The 21741-nt window shown below is 38.1% G+C and overlaps 3 protein-coding genes across 3 annotated transcripts; 2 read left to right on the top strand and 1 right to left on the bottom strand.

Annotated features, from left to right (window-relative positions):
• Positions 1 to 561: 561 nt before the first annotated feature.
• LOC117597647 (uncharacterized) lies at positions 562 to 4091 on the top strand. Its single transcript, XM_034305714.2, has 6 exons — positions 562 to 652; positions 760 to 1104; positions 2347 to 2682; positions 2886 to 2993; positions 3335 to 3378; positions 3498 to 4091. The coding sequence occupies exons 1-6, from the start codon at positions 580 to 582 to the stop codon at positions 3627 to 3629; spliced, it is 1038 nt and encodes a 345-aa protein (XP_034161605.2). The 5' UTR covers positions 562 to 579; the 3' UTR covers positions 3630 to 4091.
• Positions 4092 to 5132: 1041 nt separating this feature from the next.
• LOC117597645 (uncharacterized) lies at positions 5133 to 9093 on the top strand. Its single transcript, XM_034305709.2, has 6 exons — positions 5133 to 5175; positions 5270 to 5617; positions 7604 to 7951; positions 8140 to 8253; positions 8354 to 8397; positions 8548 to 9093. The coding sequence occupies exons 1-6, from the start codon at positions 5133 to 5135 to the stop codon at positions 8653 to 8655; spliced, it is 1005 nt and encodes a 334-aa protein (XP_034161600.2). The 3' UTR covers positions 8656 to 9093.
• A 6623-nt stretch (positions 9094 to 15716) lies between these two features.
• Positions 15717 to 17751, bottom strand: LOC117597657 (uncharacterized). Its single transcript, XM_053235733.1, has 6 exons — positions 17709 to 17751; positions 17135 to 17515; positions 16840 to 16956; positions 16629 to 16706; positions 16490 to 16533; positions 15717 to 16240 (listed from the first exon to the last, which is right to left on the bottom strand). Exons 1-6 carry the CDS (start codon positions 17749 to 17751, stop codon positions 16112 to 16114), a joined length of 792 nt encoding a protein of 263 aa, XP_053091708.1. The 3' UTR covers positions 15717 to 16111.
• Between the last annotated feature and the right edge of the window lie 3990 nt (positions 17752 to 21741).

Raw genomic sequence — 21741 nt, 5'->3', positions numbered from 1 at the left:
TTCATGTTATAGACCATGATGGAAATTCAGTAGTTCCGTAATTTGCTCTTTTTTTTTATTTGCTAAACTAATCCACTAAATAATAATGTGGAAACTGAATGTTCTTGTTGCTAAAATACTGTCACCAGGTATCAAACTGATTACTCTAATAATCTTTACTAAAATATCTTTTTTCATTTTTAGATTTTCTAATGTAATTAATATTAAATATGCTTAAAAATTCAACCTTATTATCCTTCTCCAAAAGTATAAAATACTTGACCTTACCCATAATGTTAATCACTAGTGTCATTTGTTACAATTATTACTACAAGATCATTCAAAACATGTTGTGTGTTTTGATGTCATTTTTAAAGAGTTTCTTCAATTCAATTTCTTCAATTTTCTACAATTCCTGTAATGAAGAAAGGTTCAGAAAAGTGAAAGGAGGGACCACAGTCAGTTATCTCGGTCTGCTAACTTGTTAGTCTAGATTGTATGTGGGAAATTACATGTGATGTCAGAAGCTCATGTCACAAATCTTTTGAACAAAGTGAGACTTGCTCAGTTTGATCATCTGACACTTCAGCAAGAGGACACATGCTATACACAGACCTCAGAGTGAAGATGCTGATGATGATGTGGATTACAGTAATGCTTTTTAATAAAGATGGTAAGTGTCCATGGTTTTGGTTGTTTCTAATGAAAGGCACTTAGTGCATTAATGACAATTTCTGTGTATTATAGGTAGAATAAATTTTGTTCTTTAACTCCTAACAGCACATTCTGCACAGACAGATGATGTCAGTCAGCCGAACCCAATGATCACTGCTGATGTTGGTGATAATGTGACTCTGCACTGCTTTCGGCAGAGAGAGGATAACTCTGGAGTCATCGTTTGGTACAAGCAAAAAGTAGGACACAAGCCTTGTGTAATGGTCACAGTTCATCACCAACCCAATTATGAAGATGAGTTCAAGTCACCAAAATTCAGCATCAAGAAAGAAAAAATGAGCTGCCATTTAAAAATTGTTAATGTAGAACCATCAGATGAAGCCATGTATTACTGTGGATTTACAAAATTTTTAACTACGTTTGGAAATGGAACATTTTTATCAGTGAAAGGTAAGAATTTAAGTGTACACAGTTAGTTTAATTTTTTAGTAAAATTTCCTTTGCTTAAACATGAAATTTATCATTAACTAATGAAAGCCCTGAACCTCAAGTTGTCAAGGGCTATCTTCTTATTTTGATTTATTGTGACATAATAATGTATTTCAATTCAAGAACTCATTATTTTGAGTTGCTATCTTGTTATTTTAACTTGTTTAATCAAGATATCATTATTTTGACACATCCATAATGGTCACAGCAGTTATTTTGATGTTTGAATGTTTGATGTTATGTTTGAATTTAATGCATAGGTACTATCTGGGAACCAGCGTAGGAATTAAATTATAATATAAAAGTATTTTACAGGAAAACAATTTAATTTCTAATTCTGGAATTGTCAGGGTTGTACTATAAAACAGTATTTGCAAGAGAAAAATTGTATATTGATGCGTTGTCACAACAATTCCATTTATATGAAAAAAAAAAATATTTGGGTGTATGAAAAGTTGTGTATTAGTTGTATTTAAAAAAAAAAAAAAAAAATATATATATATATATATATATATATATATATATATATATATATATATATATATTTTTTTTTTTTTTTTTTTTTTTTAAATATTTTTAAAAAAAAAAATATTTTTTTACAGTACTGTGCAAAAGTCTTAGGCACCTTATTTTTTTAGTACAAACTTTGTTATAGATTTTTATTTATGACTTCTACATTATTGATTCAGCACAAAAACATTTTAGATTTCCAAACATTAGTTTTTCAGACAAAAAACATAATGAAGCCTGCTGGGTTTTGCTGCAAAAATAAGAAGTGAGTCGACAGTCAAAGTCTCCAGAAGAACTGTGGCTGCTTCTGCAAGATGCTCAGTAACACTTACAGCTCATTTCCTTAAAAAACTGCACAAATTGTACGTGAGACTACGAATGTTTTTAAAGCGATGGCTCGTCAAACCAAATATTGACTTTGTTTCATTTATCACTGTTTACTGCTTTTTATAGTATTTTTTTTAATGTAAAAACATTTAGTTTCATTATTTTTGAATGCATCTTTGCTCTACAGCATTTCTTTGCATGTGCCTAAGACTTTTGCACAGTACTGCATATATATATATATACATATATATAATATATGTATCCGCTCTCTAGAGTGCGCCTGTTTTGTGGACTGTATTTATTATAAAACTGTATTTATTATAATGAAACTATAATCCTACACCTCATATATTTCGCACTGAACAGGTGAGGGAGATGTAAAAGTGTCAGTGTTGCAGAGCAGTGTGTTGGACTCGGTTCCTGCAGGAGCGTCAGTGACTCTGCAGTGCTCGGTTCTCTCTGAGAGCAGAGCAGCAGATCTCCAAGTGCTCTGGTTCAGAGCTGCTCCATCACAATCCCATCCGCAAATCATTTACACTCATCACAACAGCAGCCATCAGTGTGAGAGCAGCTCTTCTACACACACCTGTGTGTACAACTTCTCCAAGAACATCCTCAGCCTCAATGATACTGGCACTTACTACTGCGCTGTGGCTGTGTGTGGGAAGATCATTTTTGGGAACGGGACACGAGTACAGTTGGGTAAGAAGTATAATGTTTTAGTGATACACCAGAGTGCATAGTAGTTATTTGTCTATCTGCTCTATATCTATTTACATGTATTGGACCATCCAGTAAGTTCTGGCACAATGTTGTCTAATTACAAATACTTTATTATCATTATTCTCTCTCATTTTCAATGACTTAAAGAAATGAGTTGGTTTAGCATATTTACTGTGTGACAGAGAGATCTGTGGATCCTGTAGTGATCTGCCTCGCTGTAGCTTTGGGACTGTGTGTGGTTGTGATCTTTGCTTTGATCTTTGTCTTAATCTGTAAAGGAAGAAACAAGGGTAAGTCGGCATTATGGCTATTATTAAAGTTATTATATTATTATAAAGTTATTTTAAAATGATATTATTTCCTTTATATACAATGAATCACCAGTTTATTAGTTACTATATTGTTTTATCCAACGAATTGGCAATATACGTATACACTAAGTTCCAGTTTATTAAATATACTGATCTACAGTAATCCACCAAAAATTACATTTATAATTTATTAAAAACAACATTTCATAATGTTTATTCATTTATTATAGTTATATTTAATGCTGTAGAACATTCACAAAACAAGTTGTTGAGTTATTCAAGTTGTTGAAAAAAGAGTTGTTGCATTTTCTTCTCTACAGTGAGATTAAAACAAGGTTCTGTGACAGACAAGACGCTCAATCAGGTAAATATTCAGGATGTATGAATACGTGATGTTATAAACAGACAAGCAACAAATTTAAGATTTTTGCCTTAAAAGTCTAATAATTCTAAAGTCTAATAATTTCACGTCCATTCCTACAGGACTGTGACAATGTGGAGCTGAATTACGCTGCCTTACATTTCAATGAGAGGAGAGCCAAAAGAGGAGGAGTAAAGAAACAACAACCTCAAGATATTATATATTCTGATGTGCGAGGTCCTTCTATAACTTAGATTTTATCTCTAATCTGATTCAGTGTCATTAGTTCTGCTATCAGGTTTCATTTTAACTGTAGATATGTTTTTGTTAATGACTGTTCAGACTGAATTTAAACTGAAAGCTGAATGATGTAGATGTCTCAAAATCACTGAAACACTGGAGCACTGATTCTGCCAAGGAGTGACATGAGAAAGTAGTTTTCCAGACATTCGTTAAGGGTGTGGAAAAATAAAAAAGCATAAAATGCCCTGCCTCTCATGCTGTCTTATGAATATTAGTATCACAATGTTAGAAATATATCCATTCATTAACCATCCTGAGTAAAACTAGCTAAAGGTAGAATAACTCTCACATGTAATGAATGAGTCTAACTAAATATTAATACAGATATGAACAGGATATATATTTGGCCCTAAATTCACAAAAGAAATCTAGTAGTTTTTCCCCTTGCCTGATTTCTTCTGTTTTCGCATATTTGTCACACTTAATTGTTTCAAATCTCCAAAACAAAATTTAAAATAAAACAAAGTCTACCTGAAAAAACACAAAATATTGTTTTTAAATTATCATTTCATTATCATAATAAGAGCCATTATCTCCAAATGGAGAAAGCTTGGAGCAGTGGTGAATCTTCGCAGAAGTGGTCAGTAGAAGTGGCTCTTCTACACACATCTGTGTGCACGACTTCTCCACGAACATCCTCAGCCTCAATGATACCTGCTTTGTTTTGTAAGATTTCATATGAATATGAAGAGCATTTATTATAAATGGACACTGTAAATGAGCACACGGTTCACACACGAGTGTGTTCTCTTTAAGAGTTTTTTTCTTCTGATTTTGTTGCTTTTTACACATTCCTGGTTTGATGTAATGACGTCATAAAATTTAGTGTGAAATTTTTTTCAGGATTTTTTTTATACCAGTTCTTGTTGTATACAGTCATTTACTCTTAGTGGTCAGACTGATTACTCCCTCTGACACCTGCTCTGGTTCAGTCTGAAACCTGTCACTAATGCAGATCACCACAAAAATGTTATATTTTAATTTATAGGTCTATAAATACATTAAACAAACAAAAAAGTAGTCATGTGTTACATGTTTAATTTAAAATCTAAATTACTGATGTGAAGAACAGAAACTAGTGAAGTCACATGAGTAAATCAAGTAAATATGACCTTTTAATCTCTGATCCTTCTTCAAACATTTATTAATACTTTGTTCATCCTGATTTAGTTACATTTCATTGGACACACATATGTAATAGTACAGGTACATTTTCTTCCAACAGTATTTATTTATTTGTTTGTTTGTTTGTTTGTTTGTTTGTTTATACTTTGTTTAACCACATATGTCTGGTGAACCAATCTGTTACACAAATAGAAACATATCTGGAAAGGAAATATAACTTGTGACTTGAAGCAGCCAATCAGATGAAGTCTCCATTACAAAGCACTTGGTGGTTTCAGCATTTGCCCACTTTTCAGCAGCTCAACCTGAGTGTTATTTCACCTCTGAAGATGACACCACTGTGGATTCTTGTCCTAGCTCTGAACACAATATGTAAGTTTTAAAGTGTTTTTAAAAAGGCTATAAGGATTCAATAGATTTTAGCTTAAGTAATTATTGCATTACTCAAATTTTATTTATTTTCTAGCTCCAGCCCAATCTTTGGATTTTTCCAGACCATCATTTATCTCAGTGAAGTCTGGAGAACGTGTTACTCTTAACTGCCCATTTGGAGGCATGAATAGGGCTGAAAGTGTGTTTTGGTACAAACAAATATTTGGAGAAATGCCTCAAAAAGTGGGAGAAAGAATAACATATAAGGAAGTCAAAATTTCCTCCACGTTCAAGACGTCAGGATTTAATATGGATGTGACTGATAACGGCATTTCTCTGACAATCTCACATGTAAAAAAAGAACATGGAGGACTTTACTACTGTGAACAATCTTACCTTGATGATGTTACATTATCCGGTGGAACACTCTTGGCTGTAACAGGTAATTAACTAAACTTTTTTTTTTTTTTTTTTACAGCATACACTGCCAGTTAAAAGTTTTTGTAATGTTGCTATATTGCTGTATTGTAGCATTTTAGTTTAATTTTAAATACTAAGTTAATAAGTTTCAGCAAGATTTAGCTTTCCATATTTACTTGTTATTCTCTAACATTTTGTTAGGTGTGTGGTAATAATAGTGATGAAACTGTAATAAAACACAAGCACAGGTGTTCAAAAACGTTGGCAGTGTACTGTAAATCCCTTTCATGCATGAATCATTAATAAAAGATATTCAGCTTCTTTAGATTTTTTTAAAACTTAAAACTGCTTGTCGTGAATTTTTTACTTTTTCTACTTTGACGATCTGTAGGAATATCATGAGTAAAAAAAAAAAAAAAGCTAAAATATTATACCTGAAATAACACAAATCTTCTAACAGTATACAAACAGTAATGGATAACATTCAGCTCTAAAACATTTAGTGTTGATGGCCAGAATTCTAATATCATTTTGAACAAAATATAGCAATATCCCTTGACACAGAGGTTTTCCACAGTTATGACTGCTGCATGATGGAAGTGATTTCAGAGTTTATATATTGGTTGGGGGTTTGAATCCCTCCTCCGCTCTGTGTGCATGGGGTTTGCATGTTCTCTTTGTGCTTCAGGGGTTTCCTCCAGTTACACCGGTTTCCTCTCCCAGTCTAAAGAATGCGTTGTAAGCTGATTGGCATTTCCAAATTGTCCATTGTGTGTGAGTGTGTGTGATCTTGCCCTGTGATGGGTTGGCACCCTGTCCAGGGTGTCCCCCGCCTTGTGCCCCAAGTTCCCTGTGATAGTCTCCAGGCTTCCCCGCAACCCTGTGTAAGATAAGTGGTACAGAAAATGGATGGATGGATGGATAATATGGGATTTTGTGTAGAAAGTTTGAAAAGATTTAGCAGAAACAGCACTGAGAACAGCCAATAATCTAAAGAGCAACATAAATCAGAATACTGATTAAGATAAATTACATTATGGTTTCAAGTGATTTGGATATAATTTACATTTTCCTAAAAACAGCCTTAAATTGATGGTCCATAAATGTGGACGAAATGCATGAAAGGGAGATATTCAGCCAATTTATGATGGTAATGAAAATTTTAAATGCCTTTTGCTACAGGATGTACATAGAGCTCCACTAAGAAGAACACCAAAAAAAAAGGTCAAAATGTGTGTGTACTTTTTTAAATGTGTCTTTTCTTTTGCAATAACTCTACTAAAACAGTCACTTTATGAATTATACCTATGTTTCTTTAACAAAAAGTGTTCGTTTGGACCAAAGTACATTAAGCAAGTGTCTCTCACATGAAAATATAAAGAAATACGCACTATAAATATTTTGTATTACTGGAATTGGAAAATGATACAAGCACATTGTGGATATTTGTGTAGTGGTAAGGCCTTTAAGAAACCATAAATATATTTAATCAAAACAACATGGAAATGTTTTAATTTGCTTTATATTCTTGCCTAGACTACCTTTCTGTAAAGATCATGATGTGTAAGGAGCCAGTTTAAAATTTGTAGTGGTAAAAACAATCAGTCTGCAAAGTGTGATTTCCCTCACATAATGAATGTTGTTCTTTGAGCAAGTTGTTGAATGGCTATGTGTCACAGAAAAACACACATTTGCCTAATCCATTTTTTTTTTCCCAGAATTTTATTATCTGGTTTTAACAGTCCCAAATATGATTATTAGATATATCAGCAAGAAATATGTAAACTATTGGTTGTATAAACAGTAGAACAAAAGGGCTGATAACACATTGAGACTGTTTTTGTCAGTCATTAAAGAAATCCTGTAGCCACTTGTCTTATTGCTTTTTTCTGGCAAATTTCCTAAGTCATGAACAGAAATGATGATTAATGCTTAATTTATCACATGCTGGTAAAATGTACATGAAGACTGCCAAGATCTTACACTGTATATATTTCACACTGAACAGGAGATGGAGTTGTAAAAGTGTCAGTGTTACAGAGCAGTGTGTTGGACTCGGTTCCTGCAGGAGCGTCAGTGACTCTGCAGTGCTCGGTTCTCTCTGAGAGCAGAGCAGCAGATCTCCAAGTGCTCTGGTTCAGAGCTGCTCCATCACAATCCCATCCTCAAATCATTTACACTCATCACAACAGCAGCCATCAGTGTGAGAGCAGCTCTTCTACACACACCTGCGTGTACAGCTTCTCCAAGAACATCAGCCTCAATGATACTGGCACTTACTACTGCGCTGTGGCCGTGTGTGGGAAGATCATTTTTGGGAACGGGACACGAGTACAATTAAAAACACCTTCACTCAGTAAGAATATAATATTTTATTAATAAGCAAAATGTAGTTTACTTAATGTCTAACAAAAGATTAATGGTTGTAAATAGTTAAGCATTGCTATGATCACAGGGGGATATAGTTATTTTACATCTACAAAGCACTTTATTTATATTAAAATAATATACATCTTCATTGTTATTATTATTTTTGTGCTACAGTACAATCTGTGGATCCTGTAGTGATCTTTCTCGCTGTAGCTTTGGGAGTGTGTGTGGTTGTGATCTTTGCTCATGTCGTAAGCTATAAAGGGAGAAACTGTGATTACTGCAGTGGTGAGTCTTCATTACATTTGTGTATCTAAATATTTTATCAAATACGTACACATATAATATGTATTACATCCTGATGGAATCATATTTTTTTCTTCTACAGTGAGATCTCATCAATGTTCTGTTGTAGAGAAAACACTGAATCAGGTAAATAACTTTAAATGTACACATTTCTTATTATCATTAATGCATTAATCCACAATGCTATCAGGGATCACCATGACAATTATAACACTAATAGTGATTTAATTCTGATAGCTGTCATTTACAATGAAAGCTTTATGTTGATTCCCACAGGGCCGTTCTGCTGTCGAGGTCAATTTCTCTGCTTTACATTTCAAAGACAGGAAACTCAAACCACAAGATAGTGTGTATTCTGAAGTGATATACTCCTCTTTTGCTTAGAATATATTTCAGTAATGCTTTATATTGAGCATGATATTACTGCACCCGTCACTCACTGTTTCATGAATGCATTGATCAATAGTAAATCTAGAGCAAGTCTTACATGTATTATTATTATTAACTTTTCTGTAGCTGTAAGTAGAAGAATTCAGTAGTTTGAAGTAAAAGTAAGAGGAAAGATCAGATGAAAGCTCATAACATCTGAAATCACTTTAAACTATTAGGATTGTTACAGTCCCATGCCGAATGTAGGTGCACTCTACAGAATTTCTGTAATTTCTACAATAAAATGTTGTGTTTAAACAAGTGTGATCATTTTAATATATTTTACTTATTTCAATACAGCAACCTGAAAAAATTAAATTTACTGTAAAACTACGACCCAAAAGCATTTACATGAAGAAGCAAAGGCCTTCATCTTTTCCTGGCTGTTAGTAAACAGCACGGCTTCAATAACATCACCTTTGTGCAACAGGTTCAAAGGCACATTTTTTTTTCTTTCTTGCACGTATAAATGACATAGAAAATATGTAGAATATGCTAAAAAAATGTTTAAGAAACAGCATTAAAAGCATTAAATGGTCTGACTTTGGACTGAATTTGCTGGGACGGCCACTCCTGGGAAGATTGGCAGATAGAGTTGAGGCTATCGTCTCATATTCATATGAATATTCATTGATCTCAAACCCAGATGAACATTCAGTGTATAGCAAAAAAAAAAAAAAAAAAAAAAACCTGACCTTGCCAATCCAATACTTTTCGGCCTGGGCAGTATTTGAGTTCGACACTCCTGGTCTAACCACCCGCAGCTGCTGAGGACGGCCCCACACAGACAGCCTGAAGTTACATGAGATTACTGTGGGTACTGCTTAGAAACCATGAAGACGGCTTTGGATTTGACTTGATATGAACAGTTTTGCTACAATGGCTTAGGACTACAATTGCTCTGACAGCTTTAGGACTACAACTCCCATGAACGGTTTTGCACTCAAGTCTCCATCAGTGAACAGTTGATAACTTCAACAAAATAGACCTCATGTGAAAACTGTAATGAATTTTTGTGGTTACACAATTGCACTTTCTGAATCTATATTACACAGGCGTAGTAGGGATTTATTTATAGTTGCACTATCTGGTGTCACCCAGATGAAGATGGGCTCCTGTTTGAGTTTGGTTCCTCTCAAGATTTCTTCCTCATGTCGTCTCAGGGAGTTTTTCCATGCTATCTTTGCCTCTGGCTTTCTCATTAGGGATAAATTCATAAATTTAAAATGTATATCCTGAATTTATATATTTCTGTAAATCTGCATTGTGACAATGTCCATTGCTAAAAGTGCTATACAAATAAAATTGAACTGAATTGATCTAAAGGCTGTGACAATAGCCTGCTTAGTGCTGATCTGCTCTGGATGCTCAAGATGCAGAACATGATGATGGTTTATGCAGATGCTGTGCCTTTTCCTTGGAGGATCTTGAAGAGCTCCTTCTTTAACTTTTTTTTTTTACCAATTAATGCCTGTCTGTGCTTGTGTGTGTGAGTCATCCTTAAGTTAACTAACAAGATTTAATATATCACTTTCGTTTCCTTCTTTATCAAAGAAACAACAAAAAAGTAATATAATATATTATATTAATATAATATTAATATATGTTTTATAATATATATATATATATATATATATATATATATATATATATATATATATATATATATATATATATATATTAATTAATCTTTTTTTATTTAGGTTCACTGACATTTTTTTTTTCCATTTTCTGTTAATGAGCAATTCCAATAGCCCTTTTTCTATAGTCTTTATTTATGTCACAGGAAAACCAGGCTCTGTCACCAACAGTCAGCTCCCTCTCTCCCCAGAGTTCTAATCAGCACCACCTGTCTCCAATCACCACACTCATCAGGACTCCATATAAGCACACACCGCACATGCACTCTTTGTCTGGTCTCAACTAGGAATAGACCTCTTCTCTGTGAGTACCTGTGTTCATTTGAAGCTCCTCTACGTTCTCCAGCGTTCCCCTTCCACATGTGAGGAGTGTCCTCCTTTCCCTCAGTCATTTACCTAGTGTCTCTCTCTGTGTTACCCACCAGCCTGCAGTACTTATCTTTGTGTTTACCGTCTTTGCATACCCATTGTTTGGCAAATCCTTTAATAAATTTGTGTTGGGCTCTCACCTTTGTCTCCAAGTGTGGTATATCCTGACAGAAGGCCAGACCTAGACAACATCATGAACCCAACCACATCAGATCCATCTGCAGTGCTGGTGGATAATCTCTGCCAAGTTCTCGCAGCTTCCGGATCCACACCAGTCACGCCCCCCAGCTCGTTCTCATCACCAGCCATCATCACCTTTCCCATGGTCAATCCGGCACCTTACTCTCGCCTGGCAGAGGACTGCAGCGGCTTTCTACTCCAGTGTTCCCTGGCGATTGAGATGCAACCACACGGGTTCCCCACTTAACAATCTAAAATGGCATTCAACCTGTCTCTACTCACTGGCAGAGCGCTGCAATGGGCAGATACCATGTGGCATCAAGCAGGACCAGCAAAGCAATCCTTCCAGAGCTTCACGGATCACTTCCGGGAGGTGTTTGGACATCCTGAATGCGACTCATCTGTAAGTGAACAATTATATCACCTCAAACAAGGAAATAATTCTGTGTCTGACTATGCGTTGCAGTTGCACACCCTAGCCACTGCCAGTGGGTGGAATGAATGAGCCCTCATAACCACGTACAGACAAGGACTCGACCCCTTCCTTCATCTACACCTATCCGCTTTTGATGACACCATGGGGCTTGAGCGCTTCATACAACTATCCATCCGAGTGGCTCGCCGCTTAGCCAGCTGCTCCCAGGAGAGCAGCACCATGCTGTCTCCCCAGGTCCCTCCTCCGTCCTCATCTCCCACTCTTCCAGAACCAGGAGTGAACCCCATGCACGTTGACTCAACACGCCTCACTCCGGCAGAACAACATTGTCGGCTGACCCAGAGGCTCTGCTTATATTGTGCAGCCAGTGGGCATGTAATTACCAAGTGCCCCATTCGCCCTCCTCGACCGCTGGTGAGTTATATAACTTCTCCGCAGGTTTGTGTCACCTTTCACCATGGTTGTAACTCTGAGTACTGCTAATTACTCTGTTTCGGTTACAGCCCTCATCAACTCTGGGTCAGCCGGCAATTTCATATCTGGAGAACTTTGCCATAAACTCCAGCTCAGGAAAAGCCCAAACCCGGCAAGCTATCAAGCACACTCCATAACAGGAACTCCCCTCAGTCAGAGAGCCATCAGACACCGGGTCGGGCCAATACAATTACAAGTGGGCTGTTTGCACTCCAAATCCATTGAACTCCAGGTTCTGGAAAAGCCACCTCTGATCTCCTGCTGGGATGGCCATGGTTAGTAAGACACAATCCTATAATTTCGTGGTCCACGGGCGAAGTCCTACGGTGGAGCGATCAGTGCTTTCCTGAATGTTTCCTTCTTTGTCCTCAGCCCCTCAGGCGCTACAACAAGGCTATATCGTCCCATCTACTTCCCCTGCTGCTTCCAGCTTCTTTTTTGTGGCTAAAAAAGATGGAGGTCTCCGGTCTTACATAACATACTTGTTGCTCAACAAGATCACCATTAAATACCGTTACCCACTTGCCCTTGACCCAGCAGCATTGGAACAACTCTTTGGTGCCCGGATATTCACCAAGTTGGATCTTCGCAGTGCATACAATCTCATCCGGATACGAGAGGGGGATGAGTGGAAGACTGCGTTCATTACCCCCACTGGCCACTACAAGTACAGACTTATGCCCTATGGTCTTGTCAATGCCCCCTCTGTGTTCCAGGGATTCATAAATGAGGTATTCCGGGAGTACATCAACTGCTTTGTCGTGACGTATATCGACGACATCCTAGTCTACTCCCGGGATATGGCCGAACATCTCAGCACATGTCAAAGGTCGTCCAGACACTCCGGGACCATCAGCTCTACCTCAAGGCAGAGAAGTGCACATTCCTCCAACCCATGATTACCTTCCTTGGTTATCAGATTAGTGCCAGAGGCATCCGGATGGATGAGGGAAAGGTCCAAGCCATGAAGACCTGGCCAATACCCACAACTGTTAGAGCTCCAGACGTTCTTGGGCTTCTCTAAATTCTACCGTCGGTTTATCAAATATTACAGTTCTATCACATCTCCACTTACCTCCCTCGTTGATGCCTTGACCTCTGGAGTTGGTGCTGTATTGTCTCAGCAGCAGGGGAATCCCTCACATCTCCACCCATGTGCCTATTTTTCCAAAAAACTCACCCCAGTGGGCAGGACTACGAAATCAGTAACCCTGAATTGCTGGCCATCAGGTTGGCATCGGAAGAGTGGAGGCACTGGTTGGAAGGGGCTCAGTATCCCTTCCTTGTCCTCACTGACCACCAAAACCTTGAGTATCTGCATGAGGCCAAGAGGCTGAATCCTAGACAAGCCACATGGGCCCTCTTCTTTACCCAATTTAACATTGCTATTTCTTATTGTCCAGGGACCAAGAACGTGAAAGCAGATGCCCTCTCTCGTTTTCATGCCCCAGAGGAACCTTCCCATGAATGAGAACCTATCTTGCCCCCAGAGGTATTGGTGAGTCCCATACACTGGTCCCTGGATAAGGAAATGTTCCGTGGCTGCTGCCTCGGCTCAGCTTCACCAGGGTGTCTCGAAAACTGCAGGTATGTCCCCAGTTCCTTACAAAATAAACTAATCAAATCCGTGCACGACTACCTAGGCACTGGCCACGCTGGGACCGAGATGACCCTCATGCTGCTTCAAGATCGATTCTGGTGGCCCGGGATGGCACAGGACGTCAAGCAGGGATGCCAGGAATGCGCTATGTCCAAGACCCCACGACATCTGCCATCAGGTAAACTCCTTCCTCTTCCAGTTCCGCATCGTCCATGGTCACACTTAAGAGTAGACTTTATAACTGACTTACCTCCTTCCAATGGTTATACCTGTATTCTAGTAGTTGTTGACCGATTCTCCAAAGCCTGTCGACTTCTTCCCTTAAAAGGCCTCCCTTCCGCCTTGGAGACAGCCTTGGAGACTTGTTTAACCATGTTTTCAGGAACTTCAGCCTCCCTGAAGATATTGTTTCTGACCGAGTCCCCCAGTTTATCTCCAGGGTGTGGAGGGCCTTTTTCAATCTTTTAGGTTTGACCGTGAGCCTGTCCTCTGGCTACCATCCCCAGTGAAACGGCCAAACTGAGAGAAAGATCCAAGAAATCAGCCGCTTCCTGCGAACATTCTGCCACAGCCATCAGACCTCCTGGAGTCAGTTCCTCTCTTGGGCCGAGTACGCACAGAACTACCTCCATCAACCTGGCACGGACCTAACCCCTTTTGGGGACTGGGGAACCATCAGAGGTACCAGTGGTTGACCATTGGTTCCAGGAGAGTGAGAGGGTCTGGGAAGCAGCTCATCACCACCTCCAACGGGCAGTGTACCTCCTCTCCCGATGATCCTGGATAACCAGCCAGTATATGCCATCAGAGAAATACTGAGCTCCCGACGCCATAGAGGTCGCCTCGAATACCTCATAGAATGGGAAGCTTACGGGCCCGAAGAACAATCTTGGGTATCCAGGGAGGATATCTTAGACCCGGCCCTCCTGGCAGAATTCCTCCGTTCACACCCCCAGTGCCCAGCTCCACGTCACAGGGGTCGGCTGCGGCGTCGAGGTCAACGGTCCTCAGGAGCGGACCGTGGGGGGGAGTAATGTCACAAGAAAACCAGGCTCTGTCACCAACAGTCAGTGCCCTCTCTCCCCAGAGTTCTAATCAGCACCACCTGTCTCCAATCACCACACTCATTAGGACTCCATATAAGCACACACCTCACATGCACTCTTTGTCTGGCCTCAATGAGGAATAGACCTCTTCTCTGTGAGTACCTGTGTTCATCTGAAGCTCCTCTACGTCTCCCTACGTTTTCTCCAGCGTTCCCCTTCCAAGACATGTGAGGTGTGCTCCTTTCCCTCAGTCATTTACCTAGTGTCTCTATCTGTGTTACCCACCAGCCTGCAGTACTTATTTTTGTGTTTACCCTTTCTTTGCATACCCATTGTTTGGAAAATCCAATTTAATAAATTTGTGCTGGGTTCTCACCTTTGTCTCTGAGTCTGGTAGTTCCTGACAATTTTTTTGTTAATTAATTTGTTTATTGTAAAAGTTAGACTGTACGTTTATTTTTTTGTAGCTCAAATATTCCACAGAATGAGCAGGTTTTTAATCGTTTTAAACTTTTAAACCTGTGGAACGCCTTCATGCGTACTAGCCTTATTTTTTCAGGCAAGTAAACCTGATTATTGACATTGGTAACACATTTATATAATAACCCAACAGTCTAAAAAAAGTGCAAGATATAGCATTTACTCACTTATAGTGAGAAAGCAGCAGCAGCAACAAAAAAGCCTCCATGGTCAGTAAATGACTGACAGTTGTAAGTTTTGGGCTTCGTACCAGTTGAAAAGCCTTTAATCATCACTGCCAAAAAAAGTAAAATAATTATAAAAATCAGCCTTAAAAGAGGTTGGAACCCATTTTGGAGCAAGTTATGTATTAACATGTATGTATTCACACCACATCAGTTGTCTTTATTGTTTTTGTAATGTTGAGGCAGAAACAAGATTTAATAATCCCCACTGTTTTCTCTGGTTTCATATCAGTGAACCTGCCTGATCATCTAATCCATGGATCCATGAATCCATTTATAACGCATGATTTTTGGTGTCCTTTCACTAGAATCTGAAACACAAGCACAGAGATGGGTGAATAAAACAAGCCCCGCGCACAGTTAATGCGGATGTCACAGTCCTTAACTTATGTTTAAGGCCAACCCACATCCTTCTTGGAAATACCCTAGAAATGCAGCATTATTTTTGTTTAAGCTCAGAAATTTATGAATAATGTTGAACATTATGTTTTGGTTACATTTTTAATGAAATTACTCTTTACATTTATTGTGTCTTCAGGAAAAAAAAAAAAAACACTCATAGGCAACATTAAAAGTGCAACATTAAAAGTTCAGCTTTAGTCAAAGTTAATAATATGGAACTTAAAAGAAACAATGAACTTGCTTTAAACAAGTGTACAGACATAAAATAATATACTGAATTTAGGTAATTTTTTTTCAGAATCTTGTTATGAGATTATTGTAAACGAATATTAGATCATTTCTAAACTTCAGTTGACATATAATTTTGCTTCCTGAAATAAATGTATCTGTCAGCAAAGTAATGCAATTTAAAAAAAAAATGTTGGTTTAAAAATCTTTTAGTAGTTTCATCATAATCTCATGACAAAAATAGTATACATTTTCTTATAGTCAGAATAATTTACTAGTTAAAACATTTTCACAGTTTTTTCAGTGGAATAGTACCATGTGCTATGAATCATTTATCTTACAGTTTTCTTCACATCGGAGTACACACACTCATCTAATGAGCCAGTTTTCCTTTTTTCAGCTTTGGCTTTTCTCTTGGAGAATTGCAAAGCTGCATAATTCAGTGTCTCAGCTTCAGATTCCTGAAAAAAAATACAAAAACATGAAAAGAAATCAAGCTCAAAGTAATAACAACACAATATGAGTAACTGCACTATACATACGAACTACACAGAACGAGAGCAGCACTGCACATCCATGAGTCGGATATTTAGTAGTGAGACTCATGCATAACTAAAGGAGACACAGTGGAATCTACAGAAAAAAAAATTACCCATAAAGTATATAATAATATAAAATCGATACTATATATATATTTTTTGTTGATGTACACGTACCTGCCTTGTTCCTGAAGAATTTTCAATAGAAGTGTTTACTAGTAATACAGAAATAGACTTATTAGTTATTTTTAATAGAAATAAATGTAACTGGAATTATTATTTTTATGACAAAAGCACTTACTTTCATCACATTTTCTTCTCATTATGAAGTAAATGAGACAGAAAATCAGAAGTGCACAAAAGCCCAAAGCCGTTCCCAAACCGAGCACTGTCGAATGTAGAGATCTAGTCATTTCTGATAATGTTATTTCACCATGTTATAAGTACAAATGATTTTATAGGCTAAATATTCTTTATGAATTTAGAATAATTATTTAATTATGAATTATGAGACAACATACCTGTTTTGTCTTGTGTGTTCATGTTAGTGCTGTTTCCATGCAGTGTTGGTTCACACACCACTGAATTATCACACAGAGCTGGTTTAGATGTTTCTGATAAAATAGTAACATTCTCACCTGTAAACGTTTATCATGATTCACTAAAAGTCTGTAACTCAGTGTTGTTGAAGAAAACACAGTTAGCATTTCACTACTTCACTATTATTTGTCTTCCAGGTTGAACATGCTAATGGTAATAAGGAAAAATATCACTACATTAAAGCAGTAGCTTAATCAATTTAACTTAAAATCCTACCTTTAATTTTTAAATAAGTTCCATCTCCAAACACAAAGTTGGGGGATGTCAGTGCACAGTAGTACGTGGCTTCATCAGACTGAGTGATGTTTAAAATGGTCATATTGAAGCAGTTTGAAGATCTTTGTATTTGAAAACGAGACTCTTGGAATCCATTATAAAATGTTTCTCCGCCATCTTTAAAGAACTTAACTATAATCTGAGGTTTTTTTCTGTTCGGTTGCTTAAACAAATATATCATTCTAAATGTTGTTTCATAAATACAACACCGCAGAGTAGCCGAGTCTCCGATATCCACACTGAGCTCTTTATCAGGCTGATAAACTGGTGACTCTGTGAGGGATTGTGCAGTAACCCAGCATCTACCAGGTTGGACTGTATCTAGAAAGAAAATTGCATTAATTAGGTAATGAATGTACTTCATATATTATCCTACACAAAGTGCTATTAAAGATTGACCTTGAAATTTGAAGGAATAATATTAGAGTTAATTTTAAATAGAACTGCATACAAAATAAGCATTTTAAAGAAATAGTTTTATATAGATTTTTATTTATCTATATAAATTACTTACATATGGTGGTGAAGATCAAAATTAAGATCCAGAATCCAGTCATTTTTCATTTCTCAGGCATTCTGCAGTGTTTGTATCTCATTTAGCAACAGAATATGAATGCGCTTGAAGCATGGTTTGAATTTATATTTATACTATAGGCGGTCTGTACTGAGCGCGCCCCAGAATATGACATGATTGGATGTAAGAAAAAAAAAAAGACATGATAAGGAAACACATGGTATTGTGATCTGCCTACATCTACCCCACATATTTCCATATTTGTGTTTTGGTGTTGCACAGAGATATCATGACAAAGATGTTATGACAAAATGGAAAATGTGGTTTACTGTTACACTCACGTGTGCCTACACTAACATCTCATTGTTGTTTATTTTAATTGCTCTCTGAATTCAACTTATGTATACAAAAGCTTGCTTATGTGGTAACAAAAACAAATAGTTGAATAATTTCAATTCTACGAATTTTCAAGTGTGAATCTCTCGGCCGTGCTGTTGTCTGTAGCCTGGAAGTAATTTAGGCCCGAATCCTATCGTCTCATATTCACGTTTTGATCTCAATCCCAGATGAACATTCAGTGTACAGCCAAAAAAAAAAAAAAAACAACCAAACAAAAAAAAAACCTGACCTTGCCATTCCAATACTTTTTGACCTGGGCAGTATTTGAGTTCGACACTCCTGGTCTAACCACCTGCAGCTGCTGAGGATGGCCCCACACAGACAGCCTGAAGTTACATGAGATTACTGTGGGTACTGCTTAGAAACCATGAAGACGGCTTTGAACTTGAATTGATATGAACTGAATTGATTTTGCTCCAATGGCTTAGGACTACAATTGCTCTGATAGCTTTAGGACTACAACTCCCATGAACAGTTTTGAACTCAAGTCTCCATCAGTGAACAGTTGATAACTTCAACAAAATAGACTTCATGTCAAAAATGTAATGAATTTTTGTGGTTACACAATTGCACTTTGTGATTCTATATTACACAGGTGTAGTAGGGATTTATTTATAGTTGCACTATCTGGTGTCACCAGACCCCGCGTGTCTCGCTCTCACCATGCAGAGGGGATTCTCCCGTCCTTTTCGAGCGTCCCTCAGCCCACGCGAGCGACATGGTTTCTTTCAGCGCGATCGAGGACGAGCTGCTAGATGACAGCATGTCTTTAGCGGCGTCAGACGCGGAGAATATTTCGGGTTCTTCTCTGGACTCCGCCCCTCTGCCGTCTACGGATCCCAGCGTCACCAAGATGGGGATGGACGCCGAGCTTTTCCGCGTTCTCTCTATAGCAGTGGAGGAGCTGGGATTGGAGTGGTCTACGCCAGAGGAGCCCACTCGGAGCCGCCTCGATGAATGGTTCCTGCCAGGGTGCCGTCAGGCCCCCGTCAGCGAGCTGCGCCTTTTTTTCCAGAGGTCCACGATGAGCTCACCAAATCGTGGCACGCTCCCTACTCAGCTCGCCTTCGCACGTCAGTTTCGTCCGCGTTCTCCACGGTTGACGGCGCAGATGAAAGGGGCTACGAGAGACTACCTCCATTGGACGAGTCAGAGCGCTTTACTGCCGCACAGAAGTCGTCCCAGGCATTGCGACACTTTCTGCCTAGTTGTTCATTTCCTGAGGGGTTCCAGGAGGCTTAATCCACCCCGGCCCCCCCACCGTCCCTGCGTGGGACCTGCCCACAGTCCTGAGGGCCCTCAAGGGGTCCCCGTTTGAGCCACTACAGTCTGTGAACTTAAAGATCCTATCGTTAAAAACCGCCTTGCTACTGGCGTTAGCATCGGTCAAGCGAGTAGGTGACTTGCAGGCGTGGGCATGGTCTAGCGGGGTGTCCATGGCAGACATTTGTGCGGCGGCCGGCTGGGTTTCGCCGTCCACATTCACCAGGTTTTATAGCCTGGATGTTCCAGCCTTGCAGGCTCGGATCCTATCTGCCTGAGAGACACACGCCGGTTAGGACAGGCGGATTCCTTGTGCGTTTTTGGCCCTTTTGGGAGTGCTGAAATGGCACAGTATTATTTCAAACGATTATCCTAAGCTGGGTTGACCTCGGTGAGCTCAGCCCTTACGCCTCTCGGGGGGTGCACCCTGTTTATGCTGGTCCCTCTGAGCCTTATTCGCTCAAGGCCGGTTCATTTTATTCACTTTATTGCACTGCATGAACCAATAGTCGTGCAGTTTCACTGCGTGATTGTAAAGGCTTCAGTCATCGGAGAAAAAGGAGTTTTCCCCATAGCGTCTAGCGACGCAGTACTTGTTCCCGTATCTCAGGGAACCGAGGTTACGTAAGTAACCGAGTACGATTTCTTCCTCATGTCGTCTCAGGGAGTTTTTCCTTGCCATCGTCGCCTCTGGCTTGCTCATTAGGGATAAATTAATACATTTAAAATTTATATCCTGAGTTTATATATTTCTGTAAAGTTACTTTGTAACAATGTCCATTGCTAAATGTGCTATACAAATAAAATTGAACTGAATTGAACTGAATTGGTGTAAAGGCTGTGGCAATAGCCTGCTTATTCTATCTGCTCTGGATGCTCAAGATGCAGAACGTGATGATGGTTTATGCAGATGCTGTGCCTTTTCCTTGGTGCATCTTGAAGAGCTCCTTCTTTAACTTTTTTTTTTTGAACAGTTGATGCCTGTCTGTGCTTGTGTGTGTGTGTGTGTGTGTGTGTGTGTGTGTGTGTGTGTGTGTGAGTCATCCTTAAGTAGCACTAACCAGATGTAATATATCACTTTCATTTCCTGCTTTATGAAAGAAACAACAACAAAAAAGTACTTGGGTCTTAATATATCTTTTTTCATTTGGGTTCAACAACATTTTTTCTTTTTCCATTTTCTGTTAATGAGCAACTCCAACAGCCCTTTTTCTATTGTCTTTATTTATTTATTTATTTATTTATTTATTTATTTATTGTAAAAGTTAGAGATTGAGCCACAGAATGAGCAGGTTTTTAATCCTTTTAAACCTGTGGAACACCTTCATGCATACTAGCCTTATTTTTTTAGGTAAATAAACCTGATTATCGACATTGGTAACACATTTATATAATAACCCAACAGTCTAAAATAAAGTGCAAGATATAGCACCTACTCACTTATAGTGAGAAAGCAGCAGCAACAACAACAAAAAAAGCCTCCATGGTCAGTAAATGACTGACAGTTGTAAGTTTTGGGCTTTGTATCATTTGAAAAGCCTTTAATCATCACTGCCAATAAAGTAAAATAATTATAAAAATCAGCCTTAAAAGAGGTTGGAAGCCATTTGGAAACAAGTTATGTATTAACATGTATGTATTCACACCACATCAGTTGTCTTTATTGTTTTTGTAATGTTGAGGCAGAAACAAGATTTAATAATCCCCACTGTTTTCTCTGGTTTCATATCAGTGAACCTGCCTGATCATCTAATCCATGGATCCATGAATCCATTTATAACGCATGATTTTTGGTGTCCTTTCACTAGAATCAGAAACACAAGTACAGAGATGGGTGAATAAAACAAGCCCCGCGCACAGTTAATGCGGATGTCACAGTCCTTAACTTATGTTTAAGGCCAACCCACATCCTTCTTGGAAATACCTTAGAAATGCAACATTAGTTTTGTTTAAGCTCAGAAATTTATGAATAATGTTGAACATTATGTTTTGGTTACATTTTTAATGAAATTACTCTTTACATTTATTGTGTCTTCAGAAAAAAAAAAAAAAAAACACTCATAGGCAACATTAAAGTGCAACATTAAAAGTTAATAATATGGAACTTAAAAGAAACAATGAACTTGCTTTAAACAAGTGTACAGACATAAAATAATATACTGAATTTAGGTAATTTTTTTTCAGAATCTTGTTATGAGATTATTGTAAACGAATATTAGATCATTTCTAAACTTCAGTTGACATATAATTTTGCTTCCTGAAATAAATGTATCTGTCAGCAAAGTAATGCAATTTATACTAGGTAAAAATACTAGGTAATACTAGGTAAAACATTTTCGCAGTTTTTTCTGTGGGATAGTACCATGTGCTA

This window comes from Pangasianodon hypophthalmus, chromosome 7, assembly GCF_027358585.1.
Source record: "Pangasianodon hypophthalmus isolate fPanHyp1 chromosome 7, fPanHyp1.pri, whole genome shotgun sequence".
NCBI lineage: Eukaryota > Metazoa > Chordata > Actinopteri > Siluriformes > Pangasiidae > Pangasianodon > Pangasianodon hypophthalmus.
Note: the sequence above shows the minus strand (reverse complement) of the source record. Positions and strands in the feature narration are given on the sequence as shown.